This window comes from Anarrhichthys ocellatus, unplaced genomic scaffold (assembly GCF_004355925.1).
Source record: "Anarrhichthys ocellatus isolate YVR2014 unplaced genomic scaffold, GSC_Weel_1.0 scaffold87, whole genome shotgun sequence".
NCBI lineage: Eukaryota > Metazoa > Chordata > Actinopteri > Perciformes > Anarhichadidae > Anarrhichthys > Anarrhichthys ocellatus.
The window spans coordinates 819,891-839,548 of record NW_022280117.1 but is presented as its reverse complement, the minus strand read 5'-3'; the positions used below and the strand labels follow the sequence as shown (position 1 = coordinate 839,548).

The 19,658-nt window shown below is 40.0% G+C and overlaps 2 protein-coding genes across 7 annotated transcripts; one reads left to right on the top strand and one right to left on the bottom strand.

The window, feature by feature from the left end:
- The first annotated feature begins 282 nt into the window (after window positions 1-282).
- kmt5aa (lysine methyltransferase 5Aa) lies at window positions 283-7,716 on the top strand. Its single transcript, XM_031875243.1, has 7 exons — window positions 283-511; window positions 1,350-1,494; window positions 1,619-1,919; window positions 2,041-2,128; window positions 2,765-2,824; window positions 3,240-3,430; window positions 4,000-7,716. The coding sequence occupies exons 1-7, from the start codon at window positions 503-505 to the stop codon at window positions 4,208-4,210; spliced, it is 1,005 nt and encodes a 334-aa protein (XP_031731103.1). The 5' UTR covers window positions 283-502; the 3' UTR covers window positions 4,211-7,716.
- Window positions 7,717-9,400: 1,684 nt separating this feature from the next.
- On the bottom strand, window positions 9,401-19,514 carry rilpl1 (Rab interacting lysosomal protein-like 1). Of its 6 annotated transcripts, XM_031875227.1 has the most exons (10): window positions 18,872-19,514; window positions 16,159-16,306; window positions 15,659-15,777; window positions 15,121-15,366; window positions 14,165-14,362; window positions 13,165-13,215; window positions 12,915-13,069; window positions 12,728-12,832; window positions 11,383-11,470; window positions 10,706-10,793 (listed from the first exon to the last, which is right to left on the bottom strand). In XM_031875227.1, exons 1-10 carry the CDS (start codon window positions 19,157-19,159, stop codon window positions 10,788-10,790), a joined length of 1,404 nt encoding a protein of 467 aa, XP_031731087.1. In that variant the 5' UTR covers window positions 19,160-19,514; the 3' UTR covers window positions 10,706-10,787. The 6 variants fall into 6 exon arrangements, with proteins under 6 accessions (XP_031731086.1, XP_031731090.1, XP_031731091.1 ...); XM_031875226.1 differs by lacking the exon at window positions 11,383-11,470 and having other exon boundaries at window positions 9,401-10,793; XM_031875228.1 differs by lacking the exon at window positions 10,706-10,793 and having other exon boundaries at window positions 11,377-11,470.
- Between the last annotated feature and the right edge of the window lie 144 nt (window positions 19,515-19,658).

Genomic DNA, 19,658 nt, shown 5'->3' with positions numbered 1-19,658 from the left:
TAAGTTTATTTATGATTATGGGATGTGCCCCCCCCCCCCCCCCCCATATATATTATAATGACTGCCTTGAAGTAATGTGTTCATCACTTTAATGTTAAAGCTGGTACACATGCAGACTTTATTATTTTTGAAGCCTTTATTTGTAATCATAAATCACAATATATTTTTCAATAATATTTTGTATTATTAATCGTTACAAACACAATACCGCTGCCGGCCTGCAGGGGGCGACATTGCCTCGTCTCCGTCTCCTTCATTTACATGGAGAAAAAGATGGCGGAGAGGAGCTGTGGAGGGCTGCATCGGTTGAGCTGCTGGCAGTGAAACAACAACAAAAAAGGGCACACATTTCACCGTGGGAGGGGGGGCCGGAGAGTAGGGAGGACACTGCCGAGGTTTTAATCTCTCAACCGGAGGACAAATTCATTTTATTTGTGGTCCTCGAAAACGAGAGAGAAAGAGAGACGGAAGCCGAGCGGGGAGCCACGAAAACAAGTCGGACATGAACGGGGTAAGTTACAGTAGCTACATTGTTGCTAACATTAGCTTCACGTTACATGTGCCTGCTAGTTGAGAACATTAACAGTATTTATGATATCAGATTACACCGAAGACACACATTAAAGTTGTCCCTTTTTGTTTTTTTGAATCTGGTTTAAACGTGTAACGTTTGAAGTGATTTTTTTATTTGAGTGGGTTTGACCAGTAGGTAATGAGCCAAGAGGCCTGTGGATTTAAAGGGACTGATGGGAGAGTTGATGTGGGTGTGTGGAGCCAGCATGGTAATCCAGTAATGGACAGTACATTTACTCAAGTACTGCACTGTTGTAATGTACCTGTACTTTACTTGAGTACATTGGTTTTATGTTACTTTTCATTTAACTTTACTACATTTGACTGAACGCTTACTTCTCAGATGACAGTTTTCCTGTCCAGTAAAAAACACATAGCTCCAGATGTGTTGATGTTGAATATTTGTGATAAACTGAAGGATGAAGTGTTCCTTTTATGTGTTGAAAATATATAGTTTGTTTGATCAGTTTTTTGGGCAGAAGTTCGTAACATTTCTAGTGTTAACTCTACTTCCTGCAGCTTGTAAGAGGATTGTTTTGTAGTAGCTTCTGGGTCGGACTGTGTTTTCTTTATTTGCATTATCTTTCTTTATCATTCTTCATTATATGTCTATTTTGGCAGCTCTTCACTGTTAATTATGTGTTCGATCGTTGTATTTGATTTATTTCATGGAAGATCGAAGCATACAGCTGCACCAACGTTGGACAAGGTTGTGTCAATAAAACCACTCTTGGCAGGAAGTGTAGACTTAATGCACGTTCTCTCTGCATTCACAGCAAATCGTATGCAACAGCCACTCAGTCACTGTCTTCAGCTGCACCAAGTCCAGATCACTGGTTCATGATGATATCAAGCTGACACAGGAGGGGAGGGGCTCTCCAGTCTGCTTCCAGCAAAATGACGCCCAGAGGCAGGCAGAGGGTAAGTAAGCTCCATCGGGAGAGCAAGCAGACATCTATTTATTTCAGTATTTTGGGAGGTTATGTAACAGTGAGAGGCGAGCTTTCACTGAACCGCCAGGAATAAAATACCTTTTCCATTCCAGGCAGGAGAACAAACGGCATCAGCTCGACACCAAAAGACTCTGAGACGGATTTCCCCGAGATGGAGAGCAGCTCCAGCCAGTGTTCACCCTGCTGGTCGCCTCCGCAGCTCCACTGTGCTCAGACCTGCCTTCGTTCCCCCGCCGGACTCCCCCTGCCGCTGGGTAACAGCTTAGCTCACGCTCCCCTCCACGTTGCCAACAACAACAACAACAAAAACAGCAGCAGCATCGTCGCTCTCCACGGCCTCCAGCGCAGAGGCGTCCGCCTCAAAGTCAAAGGAAAGAAGTCCACACTAAGAATGTAAGCACGTCCTGATTATTGATGCGTTTTTAAAGAAGGAAATCCTATCAAACGACACGATCTGAGTCATATTTATTCATATAGTTGTAAGAATGTGTTGCACTCTGTTTTTCCACTTCAGTGCAGGCGGGAAAAACTCCCAAAACCGAAAAGTTACCGACTACTATCCAATAAGACGAAGCTCAAGAAAGAGTAAAACAGAACTTAAGGTGAGTTGATATTCTATGTATTTGTTGGGATGGTTATTAAAAGTATATATTACCGTATTGACATGAATATAAGATATATATTTAACAACAGCAGATGTTGTGAATGAAGCTCCTTTAACTATCCTGTGACACGAGTACAACAAGGGTTGTTTGTAGCATTAATGTTGCTATGCTAGTCTGTTTATAGTCTTTTAGAGTCTCTTTATTTTTAATTTAGCTGACTTTATGACAGATTACACATTTTGCTTCCTCCAAAATAATCAATAAAGCAACACACAATCTTAATGATTACAACTAAATCTGGACGGTAATCTCTCCATCAATATCACTTCTTTAGCAGCGAAACCATTACTACTCCATTTTATCTGTAAACATTTTATTAAAGCGCATTTTACGACTTTTTCACAGGACAAAAAGCTTGATAACGATTTCACCATTGCTTAATAATTTACTGTTCTGCTTTGTAAAGTATTATAGTTTAATTTTCCTCTGTTTTTCATTCATTAAGGAAGTAGTAGTAAGTACTATGCAGCAGTAAATGTCGTTCCAGTGCGCTTGATTTGGTTTAAATGTGAGTGAAATCCAATCTTCTCCTTGTCAGTAACGTCGTCTTGTGTTTCTTTTTTTTGTTCCCAGTGTGAAGAAAAGAAGCTCACAGATGAACTCATCACAAAGGGAATAGAAGAAGGAATGGAGGTACAAATGATTGTTCTCTAAACATTTGAATTGAAACAAAGGTAATTCATCAGATTCACACATGGCTCCGCCCTCGTAGTGGTCACACGGTGCTTTCACTTTCACTGTCGTGTAAATTCAATCAGAGAAATGAAACTCACTCCGACTTACAGCCAAGAGTCAGAGGGAAGCTTAAGTGATCACATGATTAATCACATTGATTATCAGGGCAGGAATATATGTACTCTATGTCGTAGGGCTTGATTAAGAGGATGAGATAACAGGAAGTTGACAGGAAAATAAAATCAATGCCAGCTTTGTTCTTATTGTTTGCACCGCTAATTAATGTGAAAAAGATCATCATCAAATGTGTAAAATAAACAGCTTTAGCTAACCTGAAACCTCTCGTACTGTTGTATTATTTTTGTATTTATAGGTGCAGCATATAGAAGGAAAGGGGAGAGCGGTGTTTGCCACGCGGTGTTTCCAGAAGGGCGAGTACGTGGTGGAGTACCACGGAGACCTGCTGCAGATCACCGACGCCAAGACGAGGGAGGCCGAGTACGCTCAGAACCCTGCCACAGGCTGCTACATGTACTACTTCCAGTACCTCAGCAAAACATACTGGTACGACGAAAATCAACGCTTCTGCAACATTTAAACATTTTGTGCTTTGTGGTTTTCTCTCAGATGCCGTCGTAAATTGAACTTATATCCAGTTTAAATACACTTTCTTATTTTAATTTTTTATTCTAGTAGTTGTACGAGGAATAAGCTAAGCTAACGTTAGCATCAGCTCGTCTCTCAGGACGTCCCGCGTCCCCCGAACGTCGTCAGAGAAACAGATTTTTAACGTGAAGCTGCTTTTATTGAGTGTTTCAATCAGCTGGTCTGTTTGTTTTGGAGAGGAGGAGAACTCTGTGATTTAAAAACCTCCTGAACTACAAACACTGAAGGAATCCTAAAGACTACAATGAAGACAACAACTCCCATGATCCCACGCTGCTTCACAACATCACCAAACTCTGTATTATACTGTGGCAGAAAATCAGCTGCTGAAAGTTTCAGCTCATGTAGAGAAGACCATTCTATGTTCTTTGAATTAAATCAATTAATAGAACTTTGAATTTAATATCTCTGGTGCGGGATAAATAATGTTCTTATCTGAAGATACCGATTGTGTTTGTTTTCGACAGTGTGGACGCCACGGGAGAGACCAATCGGATGGGCCGGCTGATAAATCACAGTAAAACCGGAAACTGCCAAACCAAACTCCACGACATCGGCGGGGTGCCTCACCTCATCCTCGTGGCCTCTCGCGACATCGACGAGGGCGAGGAGCTGCTCTACGACTACGGAGACCGCAGTAAGGCCTCCATCGCAGCGCACCCGTGGCTCAAACACTGATCCTCCTCGACAAACAAACAAAATATAAAAAAGAAAAAGGGAAACTCACAGCAACACTTGTGTTTCTCGTTAGCTAGTGTACAAAATGCCTTAGAAACAGAATGTGGACCCTTTTTGTTCCAATATTGAGGTGGGATGGGGGGGTTACGTGTTGACGGGGTACGTATCACAGTTCGATTAATGTCCGTCTGCTTTGTCAGATGACCTCTGTACTTTTTATTTATGTGTATATGAAACATTCTGGTTGTTTTGCAGCACATTTCTTTTGTACATTTTGTATTACCTATAGACCAGTGCTTCTACAGCATGCAGGTGGTAGTTAATGCTCTGCATTTTTATACTGCGTTTTTCTTAATTAGTCGTTAGATACTTAGCAATACTTACAAGGCCCCAGAGACCTTTTCTTTTGTTTGTTTTTTGGGATCAGCAAAGAACTATGAGATGCAAATTATGAATATATTCTGTTGTGATTTCAGCAGTCGAAACTCAACACAGTCTACCATTGTTTAGTGGAAGCGTAAAAGTTTACCAAACGCATGGTTCAGTGGGTGTTGAAAACAAGTATTCATGTTGAACAACATGAATCAACATACAGACTAAGGATGACATAGGAATTAGTCAAATTACACTCCTTTTTTCATGCTTTTTTTTTTTTTTTTAAACCTATATTGTATTTTTTTATATTTAAGACACGAGTATATTCTGTTATTCCTGATAAAATAAAAGTGTATGAACGGTTATTAGGTAAATATCTACTAATATAAATAGAATTAAAGTTTCTCCATATTTCGACTGGCTTTCGTGATTAACTAGTTGGCGCTCTCAGCTGTCAAATCTCCTTTTTATTTCACTTTAAACTCACTATGCTGTCTATATTACTGCACTGTGTAAATATATTTATTATGGTTTGGTGTGGCAAGTCAACGGGTGGTTTAAAGGAATAGTTTGACATGTCTTTAAATATGAAAGTATGAAGCCTCCGTTTGAGCCAACACAAAACCACATCCACAAGATGCTACATTTAACGTAAAACGTCTCCGGTTCTATGAACAGATTTAAACTTTTACAAGGCTTTTATCTCAGAACTAAGACCAAATAATAACACAGTTCCAGCCTTGTAATGAACTGAAGTGTGAATAGTTTCCTCGGTCTTGTTATTGCGTCTTCAAACCCACCAAACTCAGCTTCATAACTCAGCTTCGTTAGCATAGCCTAGCATAGCTTGTAGCCTAGCATAGCTAGAAATAATCATGAGCCGCCTTAAACGCTTCCTAATAAAATATAAAGTAGCTCAGTCGTGTTTAAAACAGCTCAGTCTCGCATAACTAGCAGATTTTGTTCTCTTTGGGCAGGCTAGCTGTTTCCCCCCATTTCCAGTCTTTATGCTAAGCTAAGCTAACTGTCTGCTGGCGGTGTCTCCACAGCTAACATACGGACGTGAGCGGTATCTAACTCTCAGCAAGAAAGTGAATAAGTCTGTTTACAAAAATGTCAAACTCTTCCTTTAACAAACAAACTTAAACACAATAGGTCAAAGCGTCTGCTGGGAATTTCTCACATATGTGATGTTTTTATTTGCACCAGCTTCAGGTGAACCGTGTCTTTGGTGAACTGTTACACTCCCACTGCGTTTATCTTTGCAGGTTTTCTACAAGTCTGTTCTTCCCCCTCACAAAATATTATTCATATTGTTCCATGTGAAAGTATTTTAACAGCTGAACTGCCAACAGGTCATTTTTTTAAATTTAATATTTTAGTAAGTTTGTTTTTTCTATGAATTGTAGCCAGAAAAAATATGCCCCAAAATTGTCACATTTATCTTGATTTGTGTTTTATTTATCCTCATCTACAAATACATTGTGAGACTAATTATTTTTGTTCTTATTGTAGCTAATTGGTAATAAGTACGTAAAGTATTTTTCAAAGGAAATTTCCAATTCTGCGCATTATGATTTACGCACCACAAGAATCAAATTTATAGTATTTTAGCTTGAATTATTGCTCTACTTTGGTACCAATTGCAAATTAGTGTGTATAAATAAAAAAAAAAATTGGCCACTTGTAGTGCAGTTTACAGTTGAATCACCTGGAAGTGTTTAAATCAGAATAATACATTTATTTTTGTTACTGTCAACAAATCTCATGAATCCCAAACCAACATGTGTTCGTCTCCCTAGAGATATCAGACTTTGATAAACATGCACAATACTAACAGGAGATACATTCACTGCTGGTTTAGTTTTTCATGGGATTTATTAACTGTGAACTAAATATTAGGAACATCTGTTTATGTAAATATAGTAACAGGACATAATACAATTTAAAATATATTAAACATTCATTGTTTGACGTCAGTGGTTCGGTACAATAATTTGGCTCTAGTCTTTCATGAATGAAGTATAAATTTAAAAATATATATCTTACCAGCGTCAGTCTAGCATTATAACACATTTATATGTATTTAGTTGTGCAGCACTTTCTCCTCTTATAGTTGCGGTTTGTATTAATGATAGCATTATCTTAAATTATAATAGTTCTTTAAATTACTAATCTTTAGTTTGGTAGGACGTTTTGGGAATTATGTGCCGAGATGAGAAGATCAAGATCGTTTAAATTCAACAGCAGTTACAAGAATGTTAGCTTAGCTTAGCATAAAGACTGAACACAGGGGGAAACAGCTAGCCTGGCTCTGGTAATATAAGTCACCACCTCTGATGCTCACTAATTAATCAACATGTAATATTTTGTGTTAATTACTTTAAGGATGTTTATTTTTACTCTGGCCAAAGCTAAATGCTAGCTATCTTTATGCTAAGCTAAGCTAATTACCTCCTGTAGCTGTAGCTTCAAATTCATCCGACAGACGTGAGAGGTATCGATCTTCTCGTCTCACTCTCAGCAAGAAAGAGAAAAGGTGTATTTCCCAAAATGTCAAACTATTTGTCATTTGAATTATTTTAGATTTTACTTAATAATAAAAAAAGGATTTTTCAGACGTCATTCATCATCTCTGTAGCGGTTTAGGTTGTACAGATTCTCCATGAAAGTGTTCAAAACTTATGAAAAGGACTTCTTAAAAGTTTCCAAAATATTTACATTATTGACTTTCAGGAGTCGCTGTTTTAATGCTTTTTAAATATCATAAATAATCAGTGTTAATACGTAGAGCCCAGTCGCATATGTGTTATAAATAAAGCACATTTCAGGAAACACATTTAACCCCCCCGCCTCTCTAACAGTAGCATTGTGTTACATGTGTGAAATGTTTCTATTCTTCCATTTTGGATTATTCCACTTTTCTTTTAAACGTAGAAGTAATGGAATAATACCAGAAGAGGCAAAACTGACCTGTTGGCCATTTTTAGGACTTAATAGATCTTTGCTGTTGTAGCGTTGAATAAATCTGAATGCTGGGGTTTAAGGCATCAATGAATAAAGATGTAATATGCAAGTAACACCAGTTGGCATCCGATTTGTTCTTGTGTTCAAATAAATGATTACAAGTTTTTGAATGAGTACAAATGTTGATTTCTTTGCTTAATTCAAGACCATAAATCAAATCAATCATTTTGTCATTTGTGTAGTTCGCGAGATAAAAAATGCAAAATTATTAAAGTGGAGAGAGAGAGGGAATATGGATGTGTGTATACATATGTGTATATAAATATGTATGTATATACAAACAAACATGTTTACACATATATACACAAGTACTGTACTTAAGTACAAATATATATATTTATGTAAAAATATATGTATTTGTACTGAAGTACTGCCGACAGCTAAGAAGTAAAAAACAGACAAATTCCTCAAACAGGACATCATTTTTATTATTGAATGTGAAGCCAGCTCATTAAATAAAGCACTGATCCATTCATTATATCTTTTAAATATCAGTTTAATCTTTAATAAGATGAACACATGAGAGATGAAGAGCAGCTCAGACTGAAATACTGAGCTGGAGAGTTTGGACACGTCTTATTTTTGACCAGTTTCCCTTTTTAGTGTCTTCATGTCTAAAATGTCCCTTTGACTTCCAGGTGAAATCTAAATATACGATGCCGTCTCATCGCTGCACTTTTGTATCTGTGAATACGTGAAAAGCTGCTTTAGACACTCGTCGTGGTGTTCCTGTCGTTTTACATTCACTGATTCACCTCAGAGTATAAATAAAGATAACGAGGTTCCTCTGCTGTTAAACACTCCACAGAGACTCGCTCTCCTCTCAGGGGAACATCAGAGTTCAGCTGTAAAACCACACTCCAGCTTTCTGTCATTTACAACTTCTCAGCCTCAACACAATCTGAGGAATATCTAAATGTTACTTATTATGTAACGATTTGAAAACATAGTTTTGGAAGCATGTTTATATTTCAGTTTTTGTATAAATGATGCATCAAAGCACAAGTCAACGGGTTCATTTAACAAACCTAAATGTACAACTATATATTGCTGTGAAGTAGAGCGTATAGAGCCGGGGGAGGCGGTTTAATTCAGAGAATAAAACAAAAACAAAAAATCACAATTAACAATAAAGAAATACCACAAATTTACAAGAAAAAAATGTGATATTTTCTGAGATTATAAAGTATACATTTAAAGAATAAATAATAAATTTGTGTGTTATGAGAAAACATTTCTGAAAAATTCGGGGGTTTTTTGGTGAGAATTGACATCACTTTGCAGGTTTGGATCGACCTCATCACACCACAGACGCTATCGCTTTATGAAATAAAAAAAACTTATTTTATAAAAACATCTTCAGCATTCAGACTTTGAAGAGTCATTGTTGTGAATTGGGCGTTTTTCATATGAAAACTAAATACTAATTAGAGTAAATTTTTCTCGTAGATTTACCACTTTAATCTAAAATAAATAACTTATTTTCAAAAAAAGTTTTTAATCAGAATATTCCCCCGGCTCTGTTTTTAATTGTTATACATCTTGTTTTTATTTATATTGTTTACTTTTAATGGCCCCAATACGACGTTATAAATATGATAAAGGTAGCTTTAGAAAAATAAACTGAAATGTTTAATGTTGCATCACTTAGTGGTAAACCCTGAACATGATCCTTAATGTTTCCAGTTCTTTAGTTTTCCTTTCATCCTGCAAAAATAATGTCTCAATGCCAAACTTACAGGAAGATACGAGTGATTTTAAAGGATAAAGCTAAAGCTGCCGTTATTCTATATTTCACTTATTGTCAACAAATCTCATGAAAAGACCAAAACTGTTCGATGATATCTGAATCCCACTCCTTCCTCCTGAAGACATGAATGTTTAAAAACGCATCAAACACAACAAACAGGAGGAATCAGTGCTTCTGTTTGGGTCTATTTTCAGCAGCGGATGAATCCACATGTGGTGCTCAGGTCAGTATGTGTAATAGACTGCCGTGTGTTCATGGTGATGAAGTAATACTAGTCAGTAACATTCACTCATTGTGTTTAGTTTTCATGGGATTTGTTGACAATATGAAAAACATGGAATATCAGAGTTATCTTTTAAGCATTCTCTAAATATAGACATGATAATTAAAATAGTTTATCTTTACTAATATATAAAAACAAGGTAAAGGAGTTTAACACACGGCTTCTGTAAAATGTTTCTGGAGTGTTTAAAGGTTATGAGCTTGTTTTTCTAATATTCTGCATCTGTTTACTAAACAGTTGATTTGTTAAGTAAAAATGAAGAGATAGTAATTCAAAATAAACTATTTTTACATTTTATTTTTATCAGGTCATATGTTTGTGTTTATTTCTTCCTTTTCTTGCAGAAGTGGGCTTCCATACCTACTTACTGCATGTTGCATGATTATAAATAAAAAGCATCTGTTTGTGATTCTGTGAAACATTTTACACACAAAGCTTTGAACTCTGTGCCTGTTCTTTGAAGCTGCACAGTTTGGTGTGAAAGTGCTGGTGATGAACCAACGAGCTGCTCACGTGAACCAGGAGACGTTTTAAATAAACCCGAATAAAAAGGGACACAAACGTGCTGCTTGCTCTCATCTTTGAATGCTTTCTGTGATCGATCGTAAACTGTAAAACCTTCGTGTTTCATCGACGAGCAAACATTACTTTAGATTAGCAGCACACGTCTGTGTCCCCGGCCTTCTTCTGTGTCCTCACTTTCACCCGCTGAACCTCTTCAGGAACCAACTTTCCCCTTTCCATCCTATGACTTGAGTTTGCCTTCTCCTCCGACATATTCTCTAACATCTGTTTAAAGTCTGTATGTGCCAGTGCTCACCGAGATATACAGCATGTATGTAAAGTATTCTCAGGTGTTTAAATACATTTCTAAGGATTCTCTTCTTTCTGTCTCACCTCAGGAGCGCGTGCTATTTTCAGTCACTTGTCGTGGTTTTGCAGTCCAACGCTTCAACGAGCCGCCTCGAGTGATGGACGTGGAGTGCTCAGAGTTTTTGGAGTTTGTCCGGTGACCCTACATGTGCTGTAAAGCCTCCTGGGCTTGTTCCGTGTACACGTCGTCCTTCCCCGTCCACGAGCCGAGGTCCGCGTCGAACTGCCCGCCGCGCTGCGAGCTCCGCTGCTTGTCCCGCGAGAAGAAACTAAACCTAAGAGACGAGACGGGTGGAGAGGAGACAGAGGATTTAGTGTGAAGTCCACTGATGGACGTGTCCGTGAAGTGAACACGTATGTAGTGCGGGCAGTGAAGCAGTGTTACCGTTATTATTTTTGGCAAATTAATTGAGATTTCTTGGTATTATTACTGTAAACAAATGAGTTTATCTGCTCTTGACAGCTTCCTGAATGCTCCAGAGAACTCTCACAATAAAATAAGTTATGTTTTAACTGGAAGTGAATGATCAGTGCAGCAAAGTAGAGTGAAACACGATGAGGTCATTGCCTGTTATAAGTTATTCAATCACTGTTTGGAAAAGAGCTAAAAGCGCTTTAGTTTGTAAATGATTTTTATGAGTTTAGAGCTGCAGACATGTCGTCACTCCAACAGACTACATGTTAGTTCTGACTGGCTGATGTTTATGATCCGCCATCGTCCCATTGGACAATGATAACGAGACAGCCCCACAATCAGCCAACCAGAATACTACAAAGGTGGGAAAAAAGGCTCAACAAGCTGCACATGCAAAGGGAGGGAGGCTGTCAGCTGAAGGAGGGACGGACACGGATAGAGGGTCATACAAGAGATATGAGACGTCTGATTGGCTGTAAAGTGGGGTCATCTGGGATCAAACCAGCTGCCACCATCGGCAAAATGGCTGTGAAGATCCTGTTACACAAAGGTAAAGACACACAAGCACAGACAGGTAGAGGTGTATAGAGAAGAGGGGGGGTGGAGGGGGGAGACGAACAGGGGGGGGCAGGGACCACATCAACCTTCGGCCTCTCATGAAAAGTTCCCATTAAACAAAAAGAAGTCATGCAGTAAGATTGTGTGTGTGTGTGTGTGTGTGTGTGTGTCATGTGCTATAGCTGACCTATGACCAAAGCATGCTGCACACAGAGAGGTGAGCGAGCGTGTCTGATAGAGCTGAAGCATCCTTCATGCAGATAAACAACGAGTATTCAGACGCACACAGACTGAGCAGTTATACTTCTGTCTGACATCACTCCGTTACTATCACGTGACTGATGGGACACATGATCACTTCCCTAACTACACTGCACTGTGTTCACTCATGTAACAAATGAGTATTAAAAAAAGAGCTATGTTGGTGAGTCAGTCAACAGAACAATTGTAATAATCGATAAAAGTACTTTTCTTTAGCAGAGTATAAAGTTTAAATGACAAAACAGTCTCAGCTTTTCTTCTGTTTTGTTGGTTTTGGACTCATGAAACTAAACATTGTGAAAACATGTCAGATTCACCGATAATACCTTGAATCATCTACACTATTTGTATTTGTTTATAGACATTGTATGTTGTTAGTCATTTTTGCTTTCTAGAGATATATATATATATATATATACACACACACACACACATCTATTCTTGGGAGAAAAAAGATCCAATGACACTGAAACATGACTAATTTTAAATGGCTGCTGTTTGTTTTTTCAGGCCAAACAAACGCAGGAAGCGGGTCGAATGCACAGAATGATCTGTGTCCAGTTAAGAGTCGCTGAAAGTTGTTTTTACACAACTATTGCTGTGGTTGGATCTTAACTTTGGAACTAATGTGATTCTTTTATGGGTGGTGACATTTTGTTCGGTCGATGTTTAAGACTCAATATGAAGTGATCTAGTTTAACATCCAGCGCAGCAAAAAATATTAAAATATTATCACAAAGCCAATGTTTCTAGCCTGAAAGAGTCCCGACCGTCGGGTACTGCTGGTGAGGTTCAACTTGTATATTTCTTAAAGAGTAAACTGTAAATGTTTGAGCATGCGGGGACTTGTTTAATAAGCCTTTCCTCAGCGCATGCAAAGCAATGAGGGTGCGTTTGACTTGAACTAATCTCAAAGTTCAGTCGAGTGTTTCCACGAGCAGCTGTGTCTGAGTGAGGTCTGTGTTTTCAACGTACAGGCGTTTGATTCCTGACTCCGGCTGGGCAGAAGAACGGGAGCGAGTCCTCAGCTCAGGAGACGGAGACGAAGACGGAGTCACAATCTCATCTTCTGTCTCTTCACTGCAGAAAGAAAACAGGGTTTATTATCAACAACATGGCCGTCATCATGTGGCTGACATGTATATTATGTGCCCGTGAGCACCTTTTGTAGTAGGCCAGCTCCTCCTGCAGCATGAAGACTTTGGCCTTGAGCTCGTTCCTCTCGTGGAGGACGTCCCTCAGCTCCTGCAGGGTGAACCGGGGCCGGTTGGGGTCCTTGGGGTCCAGGCCCCCCGTGTCCTCCTCGCACAGCGCCTCCTGCAGAGAGACAAATGCGTCACAAGAGAGGAAACAAAAGAAAAAAGAAAAGGCAGGAAGGAAGGAACGAAGGCGGGGGAAGGAAGTGAGGATACCTTTGTAAAATATTGGAACACAGCCGGCATGTCCTCATCGCACATCGCCTCCTGGTGGCAAACGGTGAACTCTAAGTCAGACATCGGGCCTTGTTCCAATACATTTGTTCGCCCTTCCCTCCTCCCTTCACGCCAAGACTCCGTTTTGTTTTGAACTCAGCACACACGAGACGTTCACTGTCACCGTTAAAAAATAAGACGCATGCAGCTGACAGAAGTCACTCATGCACTGAGCACAAAAAACACCATTAATACGTATTCTCAGTCCAACAGAAGTCTCATTTAGTTTTACTATTTTGCTTTTTAAAATAATGTAATTTCTTCCTCACATGAAACAAACAGAACTGTTTTTCCGTTGTTTGACTGGAGCTTAATGACCTCATCTCGTTCTGTCTTCTTCTTCTTCTTCTGCAATAGTTTAACGGTACCTCACTGAAGAAGTAGCGCCACTTCTACTAATAACATAACAGTAGTGGATGGACACATGCATTAATATTCATTCATATTTGTTCAAACTCGTGCTGCATCGGGATGAAAACTTGACCGTTGACGACGATGTCACAAATGCAAATATGGTTTAAAATGACGCAGTTTGATCGGCTGTTTGGAAACAAGTTCTGGCATCAACGTACACAGAAAATAAACAAATTCATATGCAAATATGGGACACCAGAGGAGAACACTGGAGCAGAAAACATCATGCAATTTTAGTTGGACTTTCAACTACAACTTCAGAATCACGGTGCAGCTCAAGGAGAACTGTCAGTGCTGTTAGAGGCCGAGCTGTCGAGAGGATCTAAGTTTAGAAAGGTCAGCTGGCCGACACTCTGTTAGTCCTGTAACACGCACGCCAAGCCGGGTCAGACCTGCTCTGGGTCGTACTCATGTTAGTCTAGCTTGCTGTGTTTCTACTGATCTGGTTGTTCAGAGGTGCAGGTTTGGAGTTAAGAGTCGGGACAATCACACCACTCTGGTTTGCCAGCTAGCACGTCCGTATTACCCAAAGCAACACTGCCTCGTCCTCATCCTCCTCATCATCCTCCTCATCCTCCTCATCCTCCTCGTGGCCCTCTGGGCTGAGGGAACCAAGCAGGGGGGGCGAGGAAGAGTCAAACCCGCCCAACATCGGCTCAGAGGGGTCGGGTCTGTCTGACCAGCCCTCAGCCCCCACCACCACCCCCGTAGCAGCTTTGCCACGCTGGTGGAGCAAGAGACACTTTATTATCCGTTTACAAAGAAATCCTCCTTTTCACTGACTTTGGGTCAAAGCTACGCGGCTCTTTAGGGATTTATTATGTTATATGGGTTTGGAAAATATCAGTGAACAGACCTCTTTTAAACTGGAACATATGAACAATAATATGCCTGGCCTCTGTGGCTGCATTTATATTTATGAGCATATTTTAAGCATATTCACTTTCTTGCAGAGAGTTAAGATGAAAAGATGGATTCAACTCTCGTGTCTGTACGCTGAATGTGAAGCTAGAGCCAGGAGACGGTTAGCTTAGCTTAGCATAAAGACTGGAAACAAAGGGGAACTGCTAGCCTGGCTGTGTCTAAAGCTCATTAGTTAACACCTTATATGTAGTTTCTTGTAGTTGTGGTTTTATGGGGGACTATGTGGTGGAAAAAGGTAGGTCTCTTCTACCTTTGGACAGTCTTTATGCTAAGCTAAGTTAACGGTCTCCGGGCTGTAGCTTCACGCAGAATAGACAGCTCAGCAAGAAAGCAAAATGTTAAACAGGACAGAAAGATTGAGACAAAAAGAGGATGAAAATAGACAACAGACCAGATTTTTACCCACAATGCACTGTACTTACATTGCAAAATTATGCCATTACATAATAATAGAATCTATTAAAACAGATTTTTCTGGGGTTTCTTGCAAAACTAATTTCAACATTAAATTCAGTCTACACCCTCAGATGGAGGTCTTCTGATGGTTTCCTGCGTTACCTCTGCAGGTGAGGGGGGCTGAGGTGGGGGTTCCTCTGGGTTCCGGGCGGGCAAGTCTCCTTGAAGTCGTTCCCTCAAGCGTGCAACTTCCTGCCGAAGGGCTCCGACTTCCTGCCCCTGCGCCTGCGCTCCGGCCTCCAGCTCCACCTTCTGTCCGATCAGCGCTTTCCCTTGAGCCTCCACCACGGAGAACTTGTGGCGCAGGTCGTGGTTGATTTTCATGAGGCGGGACTGCTGCTGCTGGAGCTGCAGGAACACACGGACACAAACAAGGGAGTCTGGGTAAATTATGAAAAATATTTACAGAGTATGAGAGGACGGGAATGAGTGAAAACAGCTAAAAATACATTTCATGTGCTGTGTGTGTTGGCCACTTGTGGGAACTATTCTTTAAATATGAAATATTAAAACTGAGGCAGTTTAAAGACCTTTTCATAATAAAAAAAAAGAGTTTCTCTTATTTCATCTACTGGTGAAGTCTCTCTGCAGGCGACAAATACACATTTCTACGTGGAGAAGATAAAATAATATGTCTTACTGCTTCTATGTCCTCGTTCTTCAGCGTGAGCTCGCGGTCCTTGGCTCGAATCTCGTCTCTCTGCTTGTCCACCACCTCTTTGAGCTTCTTCATCACCTGCCTCTCTCTCTCCGTCATACCTGGAGACCACAGAGAGGACACACACACACACACACACGCACACACACACACAAATAAATCGTTTGAATTCTTCATAATCGTTGTTTTTTATTGGGAGAGAAAGGTCTTTTAGCCGTACAGAGGGAACCCTGATTTGTGTGCAAACATGTGTGTGTGTGTGTGTGTGTGTGTGTGTGTGTGGGGAGCAGGTGTGCTTGTACACTGAGGCTGGTCTGTCCACAGTGTGTCAGGGTGACTGTGTCCTCTGTGTGAAACCACGAAAGAGCCTCTGATGCAGAGACAAGACTGGCTCGCCGTCAGACACTAGAGAAGGCTTCCTTTATGTGTGTGTGTGTGTGTGTGTGTGTGTGTGTGTGTTAGTGTGTGTGTGCCGTCCTCACCCTCGTGCCTCTGCAGGTCCTCCTCACTCATGGGGTCTTTGTTGGACATGTTGGTGAGGAGGCTTTGGTTCTCCTCCTGCAGCTGAGCGATCTGAGTGAGCAGGTCCTGAGCTTCTCCTCTCCACACGTCCTCCACCAGCTCCAGCTCCTGCAGGAGGACAGGAAGACATGTCACGTGTTACTATACAGAACATTATTAAACATCATAAAGATGACCTTATCTGAGCAAGCACATGGTCTTTGAGGCCTTCAGGATGTCGTTATGCGCCACCTGTATAATAACTGTTTCAACACTCTCTCTCTCTCTCTCTGAATCATCAGCATTCGTTTTCTTTCTCTTCTGGTTTGTTCCAGTTTGTCCTTTAATTCGTCGCCGTCTGTGTGCAGAGAGAAGCTGCTCTGTCTCTCTGATCAGGTTCTGTGTCACACACGACGATGTCAGACGTCGCTGACGTGTCCGAGCAGAGAACGGGTTATATGTCGCGTTTTACGTTGAGCCAGTGGAGACGAGATGATTAACTATCATGTTTGTTTGTTTAGCATTGTTTGATAATCTGCATTTAGTTATGGATCACTGTTTTTATGTTTTCTTTGTGTACGTTGTTCTGCACATATATTCAACAGTCCACAACCCAAAAATATTGAATTTTCAATGATTTAAAACACAGAAAAAGCAGCAAATCATCACATTTAAGAAGATGGAACCAAATACAGTTTGACTTAAAATATGAATTATTGATTAATTATCAGAATGTCACATGTTGTGGTCGTGTGGTTCACTCGGTTACGTTTGTTTTTGTTCTGATGGCTGAAAATCTATAAATAGTGTAAAAAAAAATCAACTAATCAATAGATTATTTCAGCTACATACAATATTTGCAAACTCTTAGTAAAATATAAATATGTAAACAAATATAAATCCTTTGCACCGCCCCATGAAATGTTATTATATAGTTTGCATTAAAACTGTTTGTAGAGGATAAAATGTACTCCACCTTCAAACTGTGTGAAAATACACACTTTAGCATTTTAATAATTATATTACATTTATTTTAGAGCAGCAATAACTAGTTGACTGACAGACAGCTAATTTCATAATCAAATAATTGTATTTTCTGAAGCAAAAATGCTCCAAATGATCTGTTTCCTGTTTCTCAAACTTAAAGATCTGATTATTTTCTTGTCAGACGTGATAATAAACTGAATATAAACTGATAATAAGCTGAATATCTTTGGTTTTCTTGGTATCTTTGGTTATTCTAATCATTACATTACGTTGTTTGTACCACACCACAATACTGAGTTAGAGAGTTTAACAGAGTATTTCTGCTGTGACGTCTCAGCCGTAAAACATCCACCTCATCACTTCATCTCTTCATCACACTCATGAGACTCATGAGACTCATGAGACTCATGAGACTCATGAGACTCAGTTAATCAGTGAACCGGTGAGCGCTCACTCACTGTCACGAGGAACTCACACATCAAGTGTTTTTATAGACGTCTGAGCTGCATTCCTGATGTAAAAGCACCACCACGTCCCTCCAGTGTGTGTGAGATCCTCAATACTGAGTTTAAAGAGACATCAGCAGCTTCAACAGGACAGTCGTGATGTTTGAAGTGTGTTTGAGGTTCTTCTCCACAGTCACTGTTCTGCTACAGCAGATCGAGCAAAGCAATGTTCTGCTGAGGACGCTCATAACACTTCTAAAGATCACGACTGTCCCTTTAATTCAACTCACCAACAAATATACGTTGGTGACTAACTGGAAACAATCACACACTCGACAAATATAAGTGTGTGAAGAGTTTCCTGCTGAGTCGGGGATAAAGTTCTGATTGTCTGTCATCATCTGAAGCTAAACAAACAGGAACTATCTGACTGAGTTAAATAAAGTAACTAAGTGCATCTCTAAGACATGACAAACACGTCTCGTCTTCAATGACAGGAAACAGATTCATTGTGAGGGTGAGACGGCTGGTCGGACTAAACAAGTGTTACAGTAACTGTCACGAGTAACTCTCACTAATGTCTAAAGTTTAAAACCCAAACAATAAATGAACTGATCAATGAAACAACTATATATATATATAAATATGCATATATATATATACACATGTAGTAAGTATATAATTAGATATACACTCATAGGGACCATTTCTCTTCATCAAGTAGTTTTACTTTTGATATTTAAGCACATTTTCTGGGTAATAATACTTTTAAGTACCATTTTCAATTCACAACTTTTACTTTTTTACATAATACTTTAAAGTGGTATTCTGTACTGTTATGTACCACAACCAGTTCATCTTCAATTCAGGACTTGTACTTTGTATTTTCAATGGAGGGATTGTACTTGCAATGGAGTATTTTTCTGGTAGTGTTGGTACTTATATTTTCAATACAGTGGTACTGATACTTTAACTAAAGTACAATTTTAAAAGGTGTACTTTTACTAGTAATGGAGCTTATTTTGTGACAGTGGTACTGATATTTTTCCTGAGTAACGTTGTCAAAGCAGGACCTGTACTGGAGGATTAGTAGTAGTGGTACTTTTACTACAGTAAATAATATGATAACTTCCTCCTCCTCAGGTTAAATCACAGTACCTTTGAGTCCCTGCTACATGTAGTCTGTGTATGTATTTACTAATACTTGTCAGCAGTATATTTCCTCTAACAGTACAGCTTTAATCGGTGTGTTTTTGGGGACCTTTCGGTGCTTCTTCTCCTTCTCCAGCCGCTCCATCCGCTCCAGCCGCAGCTTGTCCAGCTCCAGCCGCAGCTCCTCGGTCTCCGGGCTGATGCAGTTGCGGCTCACCATCACCTCCAGGATCTCCAGCACACGCACCACTTTGGGCATAAGCCGGGACAGAGCCTCGCAGCCGTACCGGTCGATGATCCGCTCGAACTCCTGGCCCACCACCGCGGCGATGTCGTACACGTCCATCACCGTGAGGTCCGCGACGTTCTTCTCCAGGGCCGAGCCGGAGTCCTCCATGTCGGGGGATAGTTCCTATGATGTCAGGGGGATAGTTCCTATGATTTCGGGGGATAGTTCCTGTGATTTCGGGGGATAGTTCCTATGATTTCGGGGGATAGTTCCTATGATTCTTTTTCCTCCGCCACAGCAAACTTCCTCCCACTGGAAGAATAATTCTGCTAAGTTTAGCTAAACTCTACCACTTTACCTTTAAAACGACAAACAAATACGACGTATAACCGCATAAGAACACATTAACTACCGTTTATCCATCACTAACGGCTGAGTCCCGGTGGTAGTTTGATTTGTTTGGGATAAATATCGGCTGCGGCCCATTGCTGTCCTGTCCCTTCTCTTAGACATTATTGTCAAGTCCGCCATTTTGAAACGGAGAACTTCCGTCTAGACGTTTCAAAATAAAACCAATGTTGACGTGAATTTTATTTTTTTATTTTAAAGATTCAATATATGTACAAAACATGTGCATATATAGGTAGTCTAAATAAATCCTCGAATA

What these genes read in the sequence shown, in the direction of transcription:
- kmt5aa (XM_031875243.1), top strand. An exon ending in AAGAAGTCCACACTAAGAAT is followed by an intron (nt 1,920 to 2,040) that starts GTAAGCACGTCC and finishes TTTCCACTTCAG; the next exon opens with TGCAGGCGGGAAAAACTCCC. An exon ending in AGAGTAAAACAGAACTTAAG is followed by an intron (nt 2,129 to 2,764) that starts GTGAGTTGATAT and finishes TTTTGTTCCCAG; the next exon opens with TGTGAAGAAAAGAAGCTCAC.
- rilpl1 (XM_031875226.1), bottom strand. Translation starts at nt 19,159, where the DNA reads ATGGAGGACTCCGGCTCGGCCCTGGAGAAGAACGTCGCGGACCTCACG. An exon ending in TGTTCCAATATTTTACAAAG is followed by an intron (nt 13,070 to 13,164) that starts GTATCCTCACTT and finishes GTCTCTCTGCAG; the next exon opens with GAGGCGCTGTGCGAGGAGGA. An exon ending in GAGTCAGGAATCAAACGCCT is followed by an intron (nt 10,794 to 12,727) that starts GTACGTTGAAAA and finishes CTCGTCTCTTAG; the next exon opens with GTTTAGTTTCTTCTCGCGGG.